This window comes from Asparagus officinalis, chromosome 4, assembly GCF_001876935.1.
Source record: "Asparagus officinalis chromosome 4, Aspof.V1, whole genome shotgun sequence".
NCBI lineage: Eukaryota > Viridiplantae > Streptophyta > Magnoliopsida > Asparagales > Asparagaceae > Asparagus > Asparagus officinalis.
In genome coordinates this window covers 22,995,793-23,018,877 of record NC_033797.1, presented here as the reverse complement: position 1 = coordinate 23,018,877, position 23,085 = coordinate 22,995,793, and the positions used below count along the sequence as shown (strand labels likewise).

General features: G+C 37.2%; 1 protein-coding gene across 2 annotated transcripts; it reads right to left on the bottom strand.

The window, feature by feature from the left end:
* LOC109836936 lies at positions 597 to 22,794 on the bottom strand. 2 transcript variants are annotated; one of them, XM_020404984.1, is made up of 16 exons: positions 22,263 to 22,794; positions 20,891 to 21,228; positions 19,574 to 20,228; positions 19,194 to 19,304; positions 17,590 to 17,752; positions 16,642 to 17,186; positions 15,271 to 16,572; positions 13,519 to 13,731; positions 10,972 to 13,230; positions 7,969 to 8,023; positions 7,841 to 7,898; positions 3,870 to 4,272; positions 3,071 to 3,388; positions 2,724 to 2,981; positions 1,441 to 2,205; positions 597 to 1,371 (listed from the first exon to the last, which is right to left on the bottom strand). In XM_020404984.1, exons 1-16 carry the CDS (start codon positions 22,761 to 22,763, stop codon positions 1,066 to 1,068), a joined length of 8,250 nt encoding a protein of 2,749 aa, XP_020260573.1. In that variant the 5' UTR covers positions 22,764 to 22,794; the 3' UTR covers positions 597 to 1,065. The 2 variants fall into 2 exon arrangements, with proteins under 2 accessions (XP_020260573.1, XP_020260574.1); XM_020404985.1 differs by lacking the exon at positions 7,969 to 8,023 and having other exon boundaries at positions 7,841 to 7,953.

The window sequence follows — 23,085 nt, the reverse complement described above, 5'->3', positions numbered from 1 at the left end:
GATCAACCTATTTATGGTAGTTGCCCTAGTATGTATTCTTGTACAAGCACTGTAGTTTGGTCTCTGGTTACCGAATTGACTGCAAACGGGATCTACTCTGCAGATTTTGTATGCGCACAAGTATTTGGGATACACTTTGTAAATCTTGTCCTGGTGCTGTTTTCTTTTTCTTTTCTTTTGTTTTATATTATAAATTTATTGTTAGTCATCTTTGAACTTCAGTTTGCTGTCCAAGAAACCTTCATTGGCGTCGACGTCGGGTTACTCCAGAATCGTTTGACTGGCATGATTTTTGCAGTACAAGACAGTTCGTTGTTGGCTTGAATTTATATGTGAAACAAATCAAATCTTTTTCAAGGATAGACGATGGGTATAACAGATCCTGTGTTCCTATATAATCAAGGATCTAATAGAACGTGTGAAACAATTTACAGTATCAACAAATCATTGAACGCCCAGCACATGGTTCCAAATTGCACTGCATACTCAATTACTTGCATTGTGGAACAAGGGAGTGTCTAAAAATCGAAAATACAGAATTCAAGAACAAGTCTCACTTTAATGAAGATTTCAAGGGAAGGTATGCCCCAAGAAACTGCAACATGAACCGGGTGAAGATTAATAAATAAATGTTTTAACCTCCGTCAGTAGAAAGAGTCGCAGAGCAAGTCCAGCAGGATCTTTCACATGTGATGGAAAATTAACATGACAAAACATCCGCTGAGTTCTGCACATCAGAAGTTTTTATTTACAATTTTTCTATATAAATCCAAAATTAAAATAAATACAACACTCATGGTGAGTAGTATGAACACTCACCATCTATACCTAAACAATGGCTAAATCTACATTCATCACCCCTTAATATAAAGAAAGATGAAAAACTTGTGGGTTTTACTCTCATGCAATTAGGAAGCCTTTCTTTCATCAAATACAGCAAGAAACGCCACCGGCAGCACTCATGGAATAATCAAAATAACTCGGGTCATCAAAGGACCAACTGAGCCAAGTTTGAAATTTTCATCAGCTTATTAACTAAGCAGCAGTTCAAATGAATCCCATGTTCTAAGTAACAACGGTCGAATCTTTCGCTTGCCTTGACATCAACAGAGCTAGATGCAATGCATTTTGTTGGCAAAGTCTCAACGGATTCTTAAGCACAGTAACTGTTGCTTTCTTTGCTCCCAGCACAACATGGGCAATATTGTAAGAATCACCTCTTTCAACTGCAAACTGCCACTCCCTTGCTGATATCTCGAACCAATCTTTGCTCGCATATCTCGTGGTCTTCACCTCAACAAACTCCCTACTGCTTCCTTCCACTCCAATAATCATATCATATGGTAATCCAGTCTCAGCTCCTTCATTAAACTCCCTACTGCTTCCTTCCACTCCAATAATCATATCATATGGTAATCCAGTCTCAGCTCCTTCATTAACCCATCTCACATTTCCAGAACCAAGTTTATTGACAAAGTATTTATATGCAACTACCTCTCCTGACCTTCCAGTCTTCCATAATTGACTCTCACCATTAGTTTGATAACAAAGCCTCACCCTTTCTGGGGCAGAGACCAATAATGGGTCACTCAATTCATTGTTTGGTTCAGAACTGAACAAATTAAACTGGTTATTCATCCATCCGGAATCTTGAAATCCTATCGCGGTCTGTGCAGTATTGCTCTCCTCTATAATCCATTCTCCGTTGATCTCATCTGGTAGTGGGACATCCTCTGTGAGAGGAATAGCATCAAGAGCTTTGTTGGATACTTTATCTTTGTGGAGGGATGGGGGTCCACATGGTTTTGTGAGGTGATAATTTGCTTGAGCATAACTCATATCTGGGGCATTTTTCCAACCTGTAGGTGGCCAATTTGAATTGCTGCCCGGTTTTTTCTCAGCTGTTGAAGTGTTATGATCAACATCCATGGAAGCAAGGGCTGGCTGTGGGTCTTCAGCCTTTGGAAGTTCCAGTAATGATGAAAAGCACCATTCAGGTTCTTCAGTGGGTAGCATAGGAACCTTTTGACTATTTAGTATAAAGAATTCTGTTTGCTCACTGGTTGACCCTGATTCAGCCATCGTTGTGACCATGTGAAGGAAATTAGCAAAATGTAATTCAGTGGACCCGTCGAAGAAAAAGCGCGAGAGCTCCAAGAATATGGAATGAGAATCTGCTGTAAGGGTTGTGTACAAAGTGCTTCCCTGCAGAAACAGCAAATGATTAAGCTTCACCAATTTATGTGAATTTATTTAACAAGTTCTGATTAAAAATTATATCATTTTTCCCTATGCTAAACATGACAGTGAAGAATCACGATCTACGTAATAGCAAAAGAATCTAACTTCAACTTTGAAATTAATTTGTCTCATATCCTCTCAAAGACATTTTAAAAAGTAACTATAGATATGCTCCATAACATCCGTTGTCAAACACAAGCAAACCCCTAAAATATTTTAGTTACGGCCTTTGCAGTCAGTTATGACGCTGTGGAAATGTAAATGTGGGTTTCAGTAACTCCATTACGCTTGAAACAGAACAAAACAAAGCCATTGCACGAACTCATTGCAGAATAAGAACAAGGCTGAAGAAGTAAGAATAAAAGCTCGGCCACCAAGCATCTGTGTACATAACCAAATACTATTCACCCACAAAATCATCAATTATCTGGCATCTAGCAAAATGTTAGTCATGTAAGCAATCAAAACACTTAGATGCAAACCTGCAGAAGGCAGCAACATTCAAATCGTTTCTTCGAAGTCCTCCCTCGTCTTTTAATACAGTTTTTATAAAATAACTTGTCAGCTACAATTACTTGTAGCTGGCTAAGCTTCTCAAATCCAAGCTGCTTCAGGCTGAGATACAAGTCTGGGTAGAGCTTATAAATATAACGTTGAGCATATGGAAGAATCCATTTTATCAGAGAAGCTTTGTCTCTGTTGTCATGTGTACCATAGAATACTGCTTCACGGGAAACAACCTGCCAAGCATGCATCATTTAGTTGCAAAAAGTTAGAAAAGGAAAAGGAACTCAAATAGGAATTGTTTCCTTGGATAAAACATGCATACCTCTGAAAGAGCAGGAACACCTAAATCACGCATTAGTGCTGCAATTCTTCCACACAGCTTTTCCTCGTCTTCTTTACTGAGTTCACCAAAGTGTAAGAAGTCAATACCATCATAATGCTTAAATTGGTGCTTCAATTCATCATCATCAGGCCAGCATATAAGACCAAACGAAGGATGGAGAGACACCCACTTATCCTGCAACGTTGGAAGCACTGTATTTTCCACTTTCAGAAGATTCTCTTTCAAGTCAAGAATTTCTCTTGACTTAATCAACCCTGAATTTAGATCATTGGCCCATTTCACAAACACCTGAAAAACCTGGAAAAGGCCAAAGGAGAAGTATATGAAGACCTGAACCAATAAATATATGTGAAAACTACCTGGGCATATTGTTCAAAAAAAAAAAACCACGTCCATTATTACTAGGCCACAACCAGCATGAGTGTCATTATTCAAAATTCAAACTATGTAACACCAATAGTAACAATTTAACTACTCAAGGAAAAGAAACATGTCATGTGAACTCATTGTGCACCAAAAAGCCTCAACTAGTTAGTTTATGACCAAAAAGCATGTTTACATTTTGCATTTTATTCCCCAAAAATTTGAGATTTCCAAGCATAGGAACTTCTGCCAAATATTTTCACATATGTAGTTCAGAATGGCATGGATCATTAACAAAGATATCCAAGTATGACTATGACAAAAACCCAAGAAACATCTTGGGCTTTGCCTGGAAGAAAGGAAATTCCCAGAAACAAATTTGAGAACCGCTGTATTTAAATGGGTAATAGCTTACCACATGAGCTGCCTGAGAAGGTCGTGCAGCGGATGATAACTGTAATAGTATCTGAAGGTAATTACCGGATGGAGGGGTTTTCGGCACCCCACATACATTTACAAAAAAGTCATAAAGGCATGGGTAGATAGTAGCCAATGCCTTGCAGGGAACAGACTCGTTGTCCTTAGTTGACGAGCAAAAAGCTAGCAATTCCTTAGCCTTGTCCACACAACCAGTTGGATCATACCAATACAATTCTTTAGGTGACAAAAATATACCAGACAATGCGTCGTTGTGTCTAGAGGTACTGAGGAATGGAACAAATATGAAAGAACTTGATGTGAATTCTTCGTCAATCTTTACATTTGATTTAATGAGTCCATCACAGATGAAACCATAAAACTTTGACATTTGAAGAATACTGAAACAGAAATAATAAATAAGTGTTAAATAAAAAATGAGATTTGTAAATAAAAACAACATTACAAAAGGAAAAGTTGAACAATTAAAAATAGCTACTGATCTTAGCAAGCATAAATAAAATAACAGATCATCAAAATAAAAAACCAACAAATACAGCACAGCTATTAGAGATAATACATAACAAGATGCTTTATACTGTATTGAGTTTTTGGTGCAAGTAGTCTCATTCAAATTTTTAATTAGACAATGTCCAGGCATAGACATTATTTAAAGACAACAATGTTTTAAATATTGGATATCAGGGAAACATCGGATGACCAAAATTAATATTGGATTGCGGATATTAGGGAAGTATTGGGTAGGTGGTAAATATCGGAATGCCATAAAGGATGTTTGCATATACAGTATAATAATGTAATCCCAACATACTTAATGAAATATAAGCATACAAAATGTAAATAATATATGTTTAGGATCACTAATTAACCTTGTAAAACAAACAAAAGTACAAATAAACATTACAACGTTTCATCTTATTTTTATTTTAGGCCAAATGTCATTTGCTAGTGGGAAAATCATGGATATCTCACCTAAAAATTGCCAAACGCGATATATTGTTTTGTGACAAGCCAAATATAAGGATATATCGGCCAACATATCGGCTGATATATCAACCATATCGGGAACATTGTCCAAAATAGCCAAAAAACGGTAAAGGATATTTAGAGATCATATCAGTCGCAGAAAGCCCTATAAAAAGATATATCAAGCGATATATCGGGTCATGTCGGGGATATTTAAATCAGTGAAAGACAGCATAGGTAACAATAGGACTACACCATCTCTATCTGGTAAGGCAGACCTTACTGGTGAAAAAGCAGTGGATTGGTCATGAAGGGGTTGTAGGTGCAAGAATGGCCTATCGCCCTTGTTCAAAAAGAATAAAATAAGGGGAAAAACATGATAGAGAATACACTATATAGCTTCATGTGTATGGAGTCTATGGACAAAGTAAATATCCACTCTATGTACCTAGAAAGGATAATGTTATTTACTGAGCTAATTCCCTTTCCATGAAGTAATGATCGCAATACTTCCTACAAATGCACTTTTGAATTTTTACTCATCAATATTTTACCTGTAGGACTATCTCTCAACATGGATAAAGAGCTCTGAATTATGGTGCAGAGCCTCATCTAGCTATATTGAGAGTCCAATGATGCAGAATGAGTACCTACTTGCAAAACGTTAAATTAAAGTTATTTTCCTTGTCACCATCTGTTGTATTTCAGTTCTTCGAATTTCCAGGCTGGGACACAGCATCATCTACATCATGTGGGTTCAAGGTGAAATGTTGATTGGTTGTGTTACTTGTGTACCAGGACACAGCTAAAAGTAACAGATAATTTGGTTGATCTATTTTTCATATTTGACTGCTGGAATCCTCAACATGCAACAGGAGGGCTGAAACACGATTTGATGTACAAGCATCCAACACAAAAACATTAAAAGAAAACGGAGGATGGAGGTAAATGCCTAGCTCTGGCAACAAGAGAAAGTCTATCCACGTGTAAAGTATCATTTACAACCGTCTTGTAGTGACCCAAAGTCAATGATAATTAATCCATTTGCAACATAATATATATACTAGCATATGAACTGCTGAGGTCATCTTTTATCTCAAAATTATTACCTTGATAGCTCATTTGGCGGTTCCCTGATAAGTACAGGAGTTGCATGCACAAAAATTCTCAGGTTTGTGTTTTCTTTCAATTTTATTAGGTTATCAAGTTATACTTTTATTTCAAAACGGAGATTTTGGTATTAGCAAAATAGAGCGAAACTGATCAACGAGGACATAGTCAAGAGGAATACACAGCAGGCATATAACACATCGTATACAAAGTCTCTGGATCGTGGAAAAATATGGTTGGTTTTCATTCAATCCTCAATCCGCAGAGGTTACTAAAGGATAAAAAGGCTCCTTAAGTAAGGAACATGATAGATCCCTCTTCCATCTAGGAGAAGGCTCCTAACCAAGGAACATGATAGAATTCTCTGCGATTTATGGAACTGTTTAAATGAGTAGGAAAATCCATTCATAACGATCATAGAATTTGATGACCTCCACATATGTAACTCCGGTTGTTCCACTGTAAAAGACTCTTCCAATGAGACTAATAAGATAGGATCGCTAGTAAGCTAGTAAGTTTGTCTTAGCAGCTCCAGAAGTCTAGAAATGCCTGTCTTCCGTTTATTAAAAAAATTAATCCCAGCAATTAAGATTTAAGAGCTTAATACTACAAAGCCGTAAAATATCATCTCTCTCATCACATAAAGAGGAGTTTAATGATTTGGGTTACTTTTCCCTCTTTATATGCATAGGACAGAGGCATACACTATTTATGAATTGATCTATTGTTAATGAATTGGTTATAAAAAGAAATTTAAATGGATAGCCTGCTACAGCGCCTATATACTGTTAGATCAGAGAGAGAAAGATAGGGAGGATATATCTGCTACGGCGCTGCTCAGTAGCGGTCACCAATCTCTACTCAACTAATGGATGGATTATTTAGATATTAATAAAAAATACTAACAGTTCCTAAGTGTTGTAGCAGGCTCTCTTTCTCTCACAACTCATTCATTAATTGAGTGGAGATTGCACTACTGACACATTGGGACATAAAGAGGAGTTTAATGAATTGGGCTCTCTCTATCGAGCGACAAAAAGAGGAGTTTAATGAATTGGGATATTTTCCCCTTTTTTATACATAGGGCACAGACATATGCTATTTATGAATTGGCCTATTGTTAATGAATTGATTACAAAGAGAAATTCAAATAGATAGCCTGATACAGCGCTTAGATACTATTAGATTAGAGAGAGAGAGAGAGAGAGAGAGAGAGAGAGAGATTACGACAGCGCTGCTTGCTGCTGTCAGTCATGCAATCTCCACTCAATTAATGAATGAGCTATGAGAGAAAGAGGGAAAGGCATAAAGCCTGCTACAGCACCTATAGAACAGTTAGTTAAATATTCCTATTATCTAAATAACTCATTCATTACTTGAGTGGAGATTGATGAGTTGTACTAAGCAGCGCTGTCGCAAGCTATATCCCCTCTCTTCCTCTCCCTCTCGCTCTTGCTATCTCATCTAACAGTATCTAGGCGTTGCAGCAGGCTATCTACTTTAATGGTGAAAATCATATGATAAGAACGAATGACTAGCCAACCACACCCAAATAGTGCATGAGCAAGTATCAATATTCAATAGTTTGTTCAAGAAATCATTTAGCTTAAAATTCCAAAAATAACAGGCATATGTAATTTGTTATCCAAAGCATGTAATTGATGTGCATATACCAGTGTCCTATGCATAAAATTCAAGCAAAAGATACGTACTTGCCAGATCGCATTGAAATTGTCAAAAAAAATTTGCATCATAAGGACCTTAGAGCATGCGATAGTGAAACCAATGAGATTATTCTCTCCAAGCAAGAAAAGGGAAATTATATTTATGAACATTCAAAAGCCAAAGACTTAAAATGTTTTAAAAAAATACCTCGCCGTACAAGGAGCTTTAGACGTTTTCCAGGAATGAAGAACTCTCAGAGCATCATCTACTGATACTTCAGTCTTGAGCCCAATATCCTTCAGAAGCAATTTGCTTGTTACCTGAAAGAGCATCATCTACTGATACTTCAGTCTTGAGCCCAATATCCTTCAGAAGCAATTTGCTTGTTACCTGAAATGGATGGTAACAAATAGAGCATGTTCTTGAGCCCAATATCCTTCAGAAGCAATTTGCTTGTTACCTGAAATGGATGGTAACAAATAGAGCATGTATTAGAGAGTGGATTTAGGGTGGTGGTGGTTTGGGGATGAGGAGAAAGCACCATATTTGCAAAACAGCAGAAACCAAAAATAAACATTATTATGCAAGATAGGAAAGCTTTGGTGGTTGTGATATTCTCGGGGTTCTAAGTTATTCAACAAGAGCTATCAGGTTTGGCTCTTTGTACAACTGACATGAGTTTGCACTGAAACCAGTGTAAAGTGGTGATAAAAATCAACCTGGTTACGCTATAAGGAGGAATACATGTTTCTGGGTAGGAAATTGGTCATCTACGGTGGGTACTCAAAGGCTTCCTGTTGAACAACAAAACTTGAGTTCTTCTGTAACCCAACCTAATGGACTCTACAGATCCGAAAATATACAGACATCCTTGAGTGGCTTCAGATATCAAACTCAAGTTTGGAACCATGACACATGAAAACCACAAACTTTCCTGGTTTGAACATGAAAACTTAAACTGAATACAGACAAATATACCAACAAGGTTAAAGATTTGTTAAGACTCAAACTAGGATAAGACAAGACAAGACTGGCTTAGACAAGAATCATTGTCATTTAGATGCCTTTATAGTAATATAATTGTCAAAGATGTCTCCCATGCATTAAGTTTTTAAAGTAGATTGCAGTATAGTAAATATTATGATCATAATAGTTATAAACATTGTCACTAAGGCCTGCTCAGTGGTAAAAGGAAGGGGTTGGGGAATGGCATGTCCAAGTTTAATCCAGCTACAACCTTCATTCAGATGATCAAGAAGAATGATAGCAATAATGTCATAATAGAAATGAACAAGAACAATGGATACTGTATTACACCTGGGCTTGAGACTATCGTTCAATATTCAAATGTGCAATTAATGTATACGCTGAAGACATAGGTAGTTACGTCATTCACTGAGGGCTGCTAAAGGCTACTTAAGAAAACAAGATCATGCCATAGCTTGTCATTTTAATTTTCCGTAATAGGTGAACATGCCTGATTCAAAATTTGACATCTTCTATCATCATTTTTATACTTTATTGGCTTAAGAACAATGACAATATAGAACCCCCAGGTTGCATAAGCTTCAATCATATGACCAAAAGACTACCAATCAGATGCATATTTGCGTACCACGGCAAGCTCCTTTCATCCCAAACAGCTGCCACTTATTCATAGAAGATTCCCATCAACTAGTGAAGATTTATTTCAATAGAATTGATGCACTCTAAGTCAACTAAATCCAGATAATCATAATGATGTACATCTTGGAGATGAGATGCTTAACTAATAAAACATGGTCTGCAAACTGCTCAACAGCTCGAGTGATCAACTAACAAAACTACCAGATCAGTACTCTCCCTCCAATCCTTTTACTTCTCATCACTATAAAGTATCAACAACACCTACGCCTTTTCCCCATCAAACAGGATCTGTTAGACTTGTGAATATAGAATATGGGCATGACAGGACACATACATGAATATGAAATATTTTGAATACAGGTACAGTGAGCACAGGCACACAGTAAGTGAAATCTTCACTTTAATAAACAAACATTCCATACGATTGAACAGACATAATATGTAGGAACAGATATTAGCTCTAATATTAACTTTCTTAAATCATTAAAAGTCAGGTGAAAAATGTAAACTAGTATTTATTGCCACATATTATAAAAATTAAAGGTGCGTCAGAAGACAAGTGAAAGAAATATCATGTATACATGCCAAGCTTCATGTCCTGTACATGTCACGCTATATCAAGGTCAGATTCGGAGCATGTCTACATGAAATTTTGACATGTCAAAAGACAAGCTACCAGGTAAAGAATCCATCTGATCAGTCATGCTGATTTAGCTTGTAATATCAAAGGAGCATATGCCCAAATTTCTCGTGGTCTGGGAAAGTGTCTAAAAGGAGGAGCAAGATTATAGCATTAATGTGTGCATGCATGCTTTTTCCCGTGTGTCTGTGACACCCATACATATGTTTTTCCCCCTGGTGGTGGTGGTTGGGGGAGTGGGGGTTCCCTTGGTTAGCAGCCATCATGTGTTATTCCTTTTGTAGCAGACAAATAATAGAAGATCGGCAATCCATCCATGCCCATATAAGCCATCATGTGTTATTCCTTTTGTAGCAGACAAATAATAGAAGATCGGCAATCCATCCATGCCCATATAATATTTTCCTGACTAAACATGCAGATTTAGACAAATAATAGAAGATCGGCAATCCATCCATGCCCATATAATATTTTCCTGACTAAACATGCAGATTAAGCTTGCCTAACCAATGAGGCAAAGGAAGCAAACCCAGAAAATAAGTCTTCGAGTAAAAATGGAGTTTAAGGGACAGTGAGAAGATAAAGGGAAAAAAGGAGATTACATTTGATTACAACTAACATATTAGCATTTCTGATTTGCAATACAGATGAAACCCAACTAATGTTTCAATGACATATGAAAAATGGGGCAGCAGAGACTTGCAATATTGATCTTCAAGAAGAAAAAAAGGCAAATAAAGAAATATCCAATGGAAAACAACAGGATTAAATTTGACAGGTCAAGTAAACACTTCCAGGAACTCCTGAGTTAAAAGATCTTCTATATAAAAAAATCTTCTTTCTAATCCTATATACTGAAATAGGTCAGTATTTACCTTATTGTCCAATATCTACAAAGCAATAAGCTATCAAAAAAATGAGACACAAAACATGGCATGGAGCATTCATCCCAAAAATAAAATAAACATACAGATAAATAAAGATACAGAATATTGTAAAAAGACATAAACAACGATAAAGAATATTGCACAGATTGTCACCAACTGATCGATATATCAGCTAGTGGGCTAACCTGTGGAACAGCATATGGGGCCAGATTTCCTAAAATAGAGCGTACTTCATTACAGTCATAGAAAAGATCATGAGGGCGGTGAAGCTTCTTGTCCGTGCTAGATGCTACCCATTCAAACTCACGGAGACTTCTCATGAAAGAAGATTCGATGGTTCTCTTACCCTCATTGGTTTTGGAAACAAGGAAACTTTTTGAATATGCATTATAAGTATCATCCCACATTTTATCAAGAACTTCCAAAAGGTAAATACACTTTTCTCGACATCTTCTTGAGGAAAAATTAGACAGGAAATAAAGCAACTCCGGCGACTCCCAATCATTGACCGATGATGCCGCAATAGTAAGGTCTTCATCAGGCATCATAACACCGGAGATAATATATGGAATATCTGATAAATTCCTTTTGATGCAACTGACCTGCACAAAATCGGTGACTCCTAATTCCTGCAAAAAAGATCTCCATTTCTTCTCCCCAAATGATAATGACTGAGTAGTGGGATGCTTTAAATAAGCAACATCAACTTCTAGCCATTTGTTGTCCATATTACAAGTAAAAAAATCTATATCAACGGGATTCTTGTATTCCTTACCAAAGTGAACTGGCTCATCGACTGGACATTTATAACCATAGTTTGTCAGTACTACAGGTCTTTTCTGTAATTCTGATATTATGTCTTTCTTTTCAGAGGAACATCTTGCACAATCATATTGAAAATGAAGCAATATGAATGATAAATATTCAATCATCAAATGTCTATCTTCACCCATGTACTTATCACTAGACAAGGCTACTAAAATGTGACTTTTTATGACTTCATGTGCTGACATCTGTTGGACACCAATCTTGCATAACATGTGCACAAGATTATCGTTTTTGGCCTCTTCGTACGTGTTGTTGGCTGCTGAGAGAAGGAGAGGGTTGACAGTACGAAGTTTGGCAAATAGATTGTGAAATTCTGTGGCACTGTATTTATCTTCCATACCAACACTAGAACCATCACAAGGTAACCATATCGGACCATCGGCCACAGAACTGTATGAGCCATCTGAAAGTGGAACAAATGGAACTTTTCTAAGGGAATTAATCATGTCATGTTGTAATCGAGAATTTAAGGAATGATATCCAGAAGAAAAAGTAGATAGTGTCAAATGAAGAACACCAAGCCATGCTGAAAGCCATTTAAGGCCCAAAGACATAATACCGTCTTTTGAGCAACATAGAGAAGAAATAATGTCAATTAGGATTTTGGGTCCATAGTCCTGAACACCAAGTGCCTTTGCTAATGCATCAGACAATTCAATATCCTTGCTCAAATATCCAAGACCAAGATGTTTTTGAAGCAAGCTATCAGATACAAGCTTGCGAACCTGCTCATCCCAACCTCTGAGAACTCTACACGGCAAAACCCAACTCATGTCAGGACCATCCAAAAGTAAGCAATTTGACATACGCAATTTAGAAATTATCATCTGAGGAAGAGGGGAAAAGAATCCATGTACTTCCCCTCCCACAGGAACAAAACTCATAAAAGTGGTCACAGCTTTTCCTGGATATTGCTGAAAACAAGGAAGAGAACAGAAGGATTGCTCTGCAGTAACAAACAATGCAGGAAATTCTGTTAATAACCACTGGTTCCAAGCACTATTTCCGTCTACTTCTTCTCTCGAAGAAGGTAAAACAAAATCTCCTTGAAGAATGAATTTCAGCCCATAATTTCTTAGTGGAAGAAAAGCAAAAACAGGCTGCTGGCTCAGATGAGGCTTGTATTCACCGCTCTCACAATCCTCTAGTGTGAAAGCAACAGCTATCTCTGTACTTTGTACATCAGAACGAATGAGATTAGCTGACAACTTTCTACTGATTACTAGCCAAGTCATTGTGTCCTGACCATGAGAAACCTTTATAATGCCATTACCAAGGATCTCCCTTCTCATATCAACAAGCGTCTTATTGAGCATGTTCATAAATTTAATACACCTAAGCCGATGTAGAAATAGTAACAAGGATGGATGAAGATCTGAAAACATGGACATTATGGAGGCTACCCCTGTCACCTTAATTGTAGACCTGAAAGGAAGCACAATACAAGTGTTCCACTCGGTATCAGCAGTCGAATGACTTTCACCCAATACTAGTTGCCTGAACATGTCAACATTACAAGGTGGAATTACAGTAGGCAAAACAAAACCAATCTGACCATCGGTTATGTCAAATTTCACATGAAAACCATTTGAATGGATCTCCGGGGCATCTGTAACCTGGAGAAGAACCATTTTATCAACCATCTTATAAATAGAAAATTATTTAACTACAAAACCATAATGTATTAGAAAAATAAGCTTCACAACTTCACACCATTGTTTCAGCATAAAATCATAAGTTGAGGTCCGTGAAACTAGAGTCCATGCATGTCTATGAAGTAGCATCACATAGATGGTATTAACCAAGATGCAACTCAAATGCAAACAGAAATCAAATAAAACAATAAGCAAAATACATGGAATACATGAAACACGTAGCTGAATAAAACATTACATTCATCCTACCCGAAATACCGATTTGAACCCGATGCCTTTATGTCCAATATAACCTGCTCTTGATCCTTTCTTCGTTGAATTCCCGATATCACAAAGGGCTCTTATGTTCTCAGCAGAGAACCCCTTTTCATTGTTTAAAACAACAATACCAGACTCCTGAAGAATGAATACTAGCATGGGATCCCCATCTTCAGGATAATTATTGTCATCTGCATTTTGTACCTAGTGCATCAGGAAACAATCTAGTTAGAGAAGTGGATTTAGTTTGCTGAGATAATGATATGCTGAACCTACCAAGTCAAAAATTTCAAAGCGTAGACAAATAAAGAGATTTATAGGTCCACCAACTATGAAGCAATCCAAAGTAGGAAAAAAAACAAATATCAGTACTAGACTGTAATAGCAGCTTTGATATGATCTAAAGCTTGAACAAATTAATGTGGCGTCCTCTGCACTTTAAAGATGCAGTCCCACCGTTAAGCCATACTCAAACAAGTAAATAAAATAAGCCTAGTTCCATGAATAGTCATGTATGCAGTCCCACCGTTAAGCCATACTCAAACAAGTAAATAAAATAAGCCTAGTTCCATGAATAGTCATGTACAACGTAGACCTTTTAGTGCACCGTCAAACAAGTAAATAAAATAAGCCTAGTTCCATGAATAGTCATGTACAACGTAGACCTTTTAGTGCACCGGTTAGGAAAATTGATAATATTATAGTTAATGGAGCAAAACGATCTAGAGGCAGACCTAAAGGAACTTGGTTGGAAGCAATCGAGAAAGATATGATAATGCTTAGCTTAACAGAGGAGATGACCCATAATAGAGTGGAATGGAAGACTAGGACTCATGTAGCCAACCCCAAACATTTGGGATAGAGGCTTTGTTGTTGTTGTTGCTAGTTCCATGAATACAGGCATGAAAGAACAACAAGGGAGAAGTAATATTACATACTGACTAGAAATGTGACCTAAAGGATGACAGAAAGTAGACTTCAGACACCTGCTTAGGGTTGACATCTCGAGATGTTTTCCAGAAATTTAAATAAAGATGTGAAAGGTTACATGACTCAGTACAGTTTACTTTGCATTTGTTTGATGTCCTACACATGTATACACTTAAGACACAAACGTTTAAGTCAGCCAAACTACTGTAGTTACTTAGATCATATCATGAGCCAAACAAATAACATTAGCCTATGCAACTAATTACAGCTCCATGACACATGGAGTTCTTCTAAAGTGGCAGCCACAGGACAGGCCCTCCTTCAAATACAAAGAAACTACAATACAGGTATGTGAAAGCTTCCAAAAAGCATCAATGCAGAGCATGAATCTTCATAAAGAAAAACAACTTCAGCCACTCCCTATGGAGGAAGGGCGCTGACATTTAATAGGCGTTAGTCACAAAATGTAAGATATTGCAGAATTTCCCTGACAATCATCGATACTTATTGTATAATATTTAGTAAGACAAGCAAGAATTGAGGTTAAGGATAAAAGTAATGCATGAAGGATCTCTTTCAGAAGTGTTATGATGAGATGCCTACTGAAGAAGGAAAAAAAATACGAGTAGGAAAACACTTGTGATTTAGGTCATCATTTCAGTTTGATAATGGAATGATAACAACCTCAAGGCTACTTAGCTCAAGAAGATTCTGAGAACATATAAATGCCCCGTTAAGGTCCACACATCCTTCATTAATGGCAAACTATGATGCAAAGATATATTATTTGACAAGACTATTTTAGATGCTTACAAGCTCCAGCAGAAGATGTGAATCCTGTGAATATAGTTCTTGAGAAAGACAATGTAATGCTCTTCCAAGGCGAGCATGCTGCTTCTTTAGCATGCAGCTGTCAGAATAATTGAGATTAGGGTCCAGACCAAATTCTTCACTTCGAATAGATTCAATTATAGAAGTTGCATCTTGGATTACGCTATTTTCAGCAACACCATAATTCTTATTTACTGCACCATTAGAAGCTTGGCTTTTCCCATGACCATTCGTCAAAGTATGATCAATTTCTCCAACATTCTCTCCTGTAACCAACTCGTTCACATGTTCCTGTGAAGCATCAGCCACAATGTCAGAGATGTTATAACTGTCAGATACAGGTTTTTCACACTTGTCACTTGCATGAATCGAGGTTCCACCTGACCCTGAGCATGAAGTTCTACTTAAGGTTGTTGAGGAGATAAACAAATCGGCAGCAACTGTTGAACTAAAGTTGTGGAAATCATCAATCCATTCTGCTATTCCAAGTGATAATCCAATTTCATGAAGCATGAGACGCTGACTGGTTTGACTGCATTCACGCAAAATGACTGAATGTGCATCTTTAGCAACAGACAGAAGCCCTGAGACCAAGACATCGGCTCCAAAATTCCTGAATTCTGAAGGCAAATAGCCAAAGCACTCAAGGAAAAATCTAGAAACATTAACAACAGCGTTATTAATTCCGCATAAATTCTCAGATAGTGTACTGCAAATGTTTTCGGATTTATTTGCTTTTTTAGAACCAATGGATTGAATACCAATAGCTGAGACCTTATCACGAGTGTCTTGCTCTTTCAATGTGTTTTTATGCATCAAAGCTTCCCCATTTATCCTTGGTTCCATTGAATTAGTAGAGTTTGTCATTATGACATCAACTGCTCGTTGTACATAGCACTTGAGAAGAGTTACAGGAGAATTGTGCACTCCTCCATATAAAGACAATATAGACAACAATTTCAGAGCTACTTGGAATGGTGACTTTTGAATCATAGCCTCCAAAAAATCATCAACAGTAGCCGATTGATCAATTCTAATAAATTTTCCATCCACTGTGGCAATACACAATAATTCTTTAGCATCAACTTCATTTAACAACCAATCAGAGAGAGGCCCAAGTGAGGGAGCATATAGGACATCCCAGTGTGACCAAGATATCAAATCAGATAACATCGGTACCTTGAGTAAGCAGTCAATAGCATCTTTAGAGGAGGCATTACCGTGAAAAGAAATATGCTGGCCTGTTTCAACCTCTGTCCAATTACCTCTAAATGGAAGGTTTTCCTGGAAATGCGACAAGTTCCCAATCGAGTGTTTCCCCAATAATGATATGGAGTATAATGGAAGGTTTTCCTGGAAATGCGACAAGTTCCCAATCGAGTGTTTCCCCAATAATGATATGGAGTATAGGACACAGGTAGAATTATTGTAATCTTTCTGCCTCTTAATAAGGTCCAAAAAGCATTTCTCAGGTTCATCACCCGGTATGTGGAAACTGACAGTTGGGAATTGTTTATTGAGAACCAGAGAGATGTCAGAATTAGATATATTCCCTGTGTCAACCAGATTACTCTCAGCTTGAGATAGCAAAATCCCAAGCTGATGTTGAAGCATTGATGCATCCACACGAGATGGCTCAAGAGATTTTCCATTAAGGAAGTTATGCAGTTCAGTTGGAAGCCGAGAAGCATGATGTTCCAGAAAGCTAAAGAAATTTCCATAGCCAAGAGAACTGAATTCCTTGACAGAGTATTGAGTTGCCAACCATGTTTCGCAATCACACAGCTTTTTCAAGGTTGCAAATATTTTCCCAAAAGATAATTCTCTTTTACCAGGCATTGTGACATCAAGTCTAAAAAACTCTGCGACATTCTTAATGATATCATCAGCAGTAACTCCTATCAGATTGAAAAAGAAATTAAAAGGTACAGTTTAAACAATGCAAATAGCTTGTCATGTGGTAGTAAAATTTTAAATTACATCAAAATTCAGAACATAAAATACAAAGACTGGTATAAACGCAAATTTGGAAAATGTTAGAAAATGAGAATTTAGAAAAGAAAAATTAACCTAGTTGACTCGGAAAAAGAATAGCATAGTTGGTTTCACTGTAAAAAGAGAACAGCATAGTTGACTCGGAAAGAGAACAACATTAAACATCAATTCCTCTTTAAAACACTGAACAGTAAAAAGAGTACAACAAGTTCTCCCCAAAGGAGTTAAGAGTACAGCACATCAGGGGAAAGAATTTAGAAGAAATGTTTCCATGAAAAATGTTTGAGATAAGGGCAAATAACTCACTGTAACCAAGTTCATCGATGTCCTTGGAATTATTTGATGCTGAACTTTTTTGTATTGAAGGGTTGATCTCTACAATTTCAGCCGAAGGGGCAGAATCATGATCACCAAAGATTTGAATGGTGTCGTATATGCTGTCCAACAATCCACGTTTAATGCATGTTACCTGTAATATTCAGGTTAAAATTAAGAACAGAAATCTATATGTACAAGCTCAAACTAAAAGAAATTAGTTAAGCAAATGAAAGATGATGTGTGATAAGTCTCCAACAAACAAAAATTTGGAGGCGTGCACTGAAACTTAAAGATCTCACAAGACAAGGGAAACATGATGTGCTAGCAATAAAATTCCCATATAGAAAACAGAAAAGCATATCCAGGGAAGTATGACATGTGTAGTAAATACACTTGCTACATACAGCATTGCTACATGCACCTATAGGCTATAGGTAATTGAAGACAGATGCATCAACAATCAAAGAAAGTCCTTTAACCATTTTAATGTACATGCAGCCATTTTTATGGTAAGAGACTATGATGATATCATCCAACTACTTGATACAATGATCTGATCAAACCAGAAAGGACTTTGTACGCCACATCAGCAATGCACTAGCCAAGGGGCTGGGGTGGCACATCAAAAACACACCCCATCCAAAAAAATATAAAATAAAAACCTCTTCCACACACACTCCCACAGATGGTGAAGTTCTTAACACATAAAGAGTGCAACTAAGATTTTACACCCACCTATAAAGTATATGTTTGACCATCTATATCAATGATCCAAACCATTTGCAGCAGTCTATACATTCTAAAACTCTTGAAGATCAAAAATCACATATATTCAAAATCTATAGTATACATTACTCGTGACCTAGAAATGAACAGCCTGTAATGTTCTTAGACATGAATCATTTTCAGTCCCTTGAATTATAGAATAGAAAAACCAAAATCATATGATATTTTACCCATTTGGTTTTGTTGATGTGTCAATAATAATGAACAATTTGGATTAACAATACAGGTGAGCAAATGTGTAATTCCATAGATTAGTCATGTAAGCTTCTGTTTTATAACCTCGCCCTATATACATACATATATATAGTTTTAACAATTAATCATTTCACTTCAAAGGACGTTGTAGATATTCTGATCAAAGGATATGACTCTGTTATACAAAAAGCCAGCTCTTTGAAGAATATTGAATGTACACATACCCAAAGTCTCAGCTCAAGTGACAGCATATTCAAACAATATTCTCAGTCACAGAAGGTTTATACATACATATATATAGTTTTAACAATTAATCATTTCACGTCAAAGACCGTTGTAGATATTCTGATCAAAGGATATGACTCTGTTATATAAAAAGCCAGCTCCTTGAAGAATATTGAGTGTACACATGCCCAAAGTCTCAGCTCAAGTGACAGCATATTCAAACAATATTCTCAGCCACAGAAGGTTTTCCTTCAGTAGGCGAGCTTTGGAAGGGTTTCTTGTTGCATGCTTCTCTTCTTATGGGGAAGGAGAAGGGTATGAATCAACTATATAGAGAATTGGCATAGAAAAAAGTAAAAATAAGCATCCGATAAAGAAAAACTCACAGCAACATTTAGCAATCCAGCAGCAGGCAACATTGAGAATACCCTATGAAGCTTTTTCTTCCTTCTTTCTGTGCTTGATGTCATATAGAAGTTAATCATCATATCAAGGACCTGCAGAAATGGTTTAACAAAGAAAAGGTTTAAGAGCATTAGATATTCAACAGAGCAAAGAAAATAAGCAATTTGTCACTGGAGGAAACGCAAAGTTTCGGAATAGGGCTAGTTCAGAAAAACTGGACAGTTACTGATTACATATAACCTTTAATTGTGCATTAGTTTAATATAAATCAAGTCGTATGCTTATACGTCCGACTAAACAAGCATTCAGGGATGTTCATTAAAACAATGTGGAGGGTATTGTACAGCTAAAATAGGCATACCTCAGCAGTAGAATGTTCTCGACAAGCTTCTTTCCATGTTGTTAAGAAATCCTCTATGTTACCATCAAAAATAATAATGCTATTCGATTGCTTTTTGAAGTCGATCATTTCTTCCTTTCTCATAAATTTGTTCATAGTATTATCATGTTTCTCTCGACGCTTCCGTTTCTGCTTCTTAGTTTGTCCTTTAGTCTGTCCTTTTCTGGAAGACCTGCACCAAACATCCATTAGTTTGTCCTTTAGGGGTTTTTCGCCTGTTTTGGATTTCAGCCCAAGCCTTTTCATCTCTTCAGCTGCTGATGGATATGGACAATTTTGGCTACTGCCATTATCATGAGATGAAATCTGATGTGAACCAGAATTTACATTGTCACTGTTATCATTGTCTTCATAATCTTCACACTCGTCGTCAGAAGAATAATAAAAATGGACGTGCTTACCACCAGAAGCATTGGACGAAGAGGAAAACATCTTAACACGGTTAGAAATAGAATCAAAACGCTCATTAAGTATCTTCTTTTCTAAATGCATCTGTGCACTAGATGGAAATTCTGTAGAGTCCCTTTCTTTCAACTTATGTTTGCTACCCTCCAGGGATTTACTGAGAATAGTCTTTTCTGATTTCTCGGCTAGCCGGATGTACGCTACATGCAACCTACCAAAACAACTTAACTAGTAAATGGGGATTGGATTATACTTTTAAGTAACAAAATTCATTAAGGTAAACAAAAGAGGTAAAGGATTATGCCATATATTAAACACTGCAGTGTAGTCAGAGATGAACTCCACAGCTAACAGATTTATGATCCCTTGGTGCACGTAACATGGCATTATTTTTTATATAAACATGGTGTAAGAGCACTTCTACTCTTAAACTTGGAATTACGGATATTGCTGGTTTTGAATTACTCTGACAGGTGAATGTTTAATTCTACCTATCAAAGCATAATAAGAAGTAAGGTGCATAGCCCACTTCCACAGTATGAATCCATATAAATGGATAAAATAAACCTAGAGATAGAAAGTTAGCCACGTGTTAGTGGACACATATAGTAAATGAGAGAATGAAGTATACCTACTTCTGAATAAAAGAAAGTGTGCTGAGCAAGTAGAGAAAAGAACAGCCAAATTACAACTATTTTCAGGTTTACAAATGTAAGTTTGTAGGCAGCATGTTTGTTCCATCTGAAATATGATATGATAATAAAAGTGTGTCTTCGCAACTTGCCATATCCCATGGAGTGTGTAGTGCGTGTGAAGAGCAAAGAAGCTACACGGACCACTATTCCAAACCATGCACAAAGGAGGAGCACATACCCCAAGGTCTGAATCCGCACACCAAGCTTTTGTTTATGTGGAAGTGACTTCTGTTCTGCAAGAAAGTCTAACAACTCCTCTGCTGAGACTGTTTGCCTATTGCAGTGCTTCATGAAGCTATGCAAGGAAACTATAACGTCCTCAGCTGATATTTTGAAAATATCAACAGAATCTGAACCAACAAAGAAGTAATGTTGCACAAGAGGGTGGCGAGATAGAGGACCCATGCCAAGCTCTTCAAACCGTTCAATACCCTCATTCTTGCATATTGCCACCTCCAAGTCATATACAGTTGCAATTCTTTGCGCACCGACAAAGCAGTGTATAAATGCATTTATCTGAAAATTTTTAAATATTGAAAAGGGAATCAAACGCAGAAATGACTGATATTCATCTTCAGCTTGCATATTGATAAAAATCATGGGAATAAAATGTCATTAACCTCTCAACGTATGAAGCTATGTAAGTGTAAGTGTATAACTAAGGAGCCATTTAGACAAACTGCATAATTGCTAAAATATTACAACAATTTGGAAACAAGCAAAAAGATTGTGATGAAATGATTGGATTAATTCAAAAATTCTGAACTCATTAAATTAATTATTATATATTTTGTTCTACTTAGACTTGCTTTCGCCTTAAACCTTATACCTATGCAACGAAACAACTCCACAAATCTAAACATTTAGATTTTGGGGATTACAATAAAAAATAGCAATAGAACATGTCTTAATCCAAAGTCCACCAGTTTAACCCAGCAATCAGACTGTCTTAAACTGGGGAGAAAAACGCAACAAAGAATCAGAAAGGAACAAGAAAGGAATCCATCTTCTTCTTTACAAACTAATGTAAAGAATTATACGTTAAAGCAAAGAGAAACTAGTATCAAGAAACAGAATAAATAAACAGTGTTATGCGCTTCCTTACCTCGATAACATTTAGTAACAGCCTGGCACTTGTGGTCTTGGTTAGCTTTTCAACATGAATTGTTTTCAGAACTCGGTGAAATAATAAAAATTATAATTTCTAAATCAGGGATTCTAACTAACATTTACCATTTTATCACCAATATTAGTTAGAACTTTAACCTGAATTAAGTTAGCTACATATTTAACGTAAACAATCAAAGATTAAGTTAATACGTACATCTGTCAATTTCTTCTTCTCTCTTATCACGTAGCAGTCAGAAATGATTTGACACAAGGCAATTGGATCTGTCAAATTTTCCAATTTTTTGCTTAATTCCTTCAGGATTTTCCCTCTAAGGACCTATGCCAATTATCTATAACATCACGATTTCAAAGATAATCCCCCTCTAAGTAATGTCAATCCTTGGTTTCCTTAAACAAATGGAGAGAGGTAAAAATCGAACCTTTCCTTCAGTAGCCAGCAATCGGCGAAGAGTCGGAACTTCCTGGAGCTGAAACCCTACCGCGCTCCAAGAATCCACCTGCAACGAAACCAGAGTGGCCTGCGAGACTTTCCAGGCCGTGACATTCTCACCAGCGGTGGCGAGATCCCTCTGAGCCTTCGCAGCCGCGCTCTCGACCCTCTCCATCGTCACCTTAGGGTTTAGGGAGGCATTTTGCGGCTGAGGCGGACGATGAGGAGGAGCAGCCTGGGATTGAATGTAGGGACTTTGGAAATTAGGGTTTTGAGGGAGAATATTGAGAAGGTTCTGGATTAAGGGGTTTTGGAGATTAGGGTTTTGGAAGTAGAACTGGGGAGTGCTTTGTTGTTGATAGAATTGGGGATTGGATTGGTATTGAAGGTTGGGGTTTTGAGGAAAGTAGCTGGGCTGAGAGTATGGTGCTCCGGCGGAGGAGGCGCCGGCGCCTCCGCCGCCGTGAGGGCGGTGCTGTCGCGGTCGCATGAAAAGCCCGCGAGTCTTTTTGTTAGCTTTGAGCGGGCGAGAGAGAGAGAGACTCAAAGTCGGCGGAGTTTACGTATTTATAGCCAGCAGAATAGGGTTCGAATTTGTTTCATGTAATTTTTGGATTTTAATTGGGCTTGAAGGTTGGCTAAGCACAGGTTTGTATTAAGCTGGGCCAAATTTGTGGGCTTTGTCTGACAGCCAGCACAAAATATCTTTCTAGAACCGAACTGGTGAAATACAAATTGAACACTAATCATACGCCTCGTTTGGTACGTGGGAATGAAGTCAAGTGAGAATGGAATGGAAGAAGGAATAGAAT

Coding starts and splice junctions, on each gene's coding strand:
- LOC109836936 (XM_020404984.1), bottom strand. CDS start 22,763: ATGCGACCGCGACAGCACCGCCCTCACGGCGGCGGAGGCGCCGGCGCC. Junction 17,753..19,193: donor CTGGATTGCTAAATGTTGCT/GTGAGTTTTTCT, acceptor TGAATATTACAG/GTAACATGCATTAAACGTGG. Junction 1,372..1,440: donor GTTCTGGAAATGTGAGATGG/GTTAATGAAGGA, acceptor AGCAGTAGGGAG/TTTAATGAAGGAGCTGAGAC.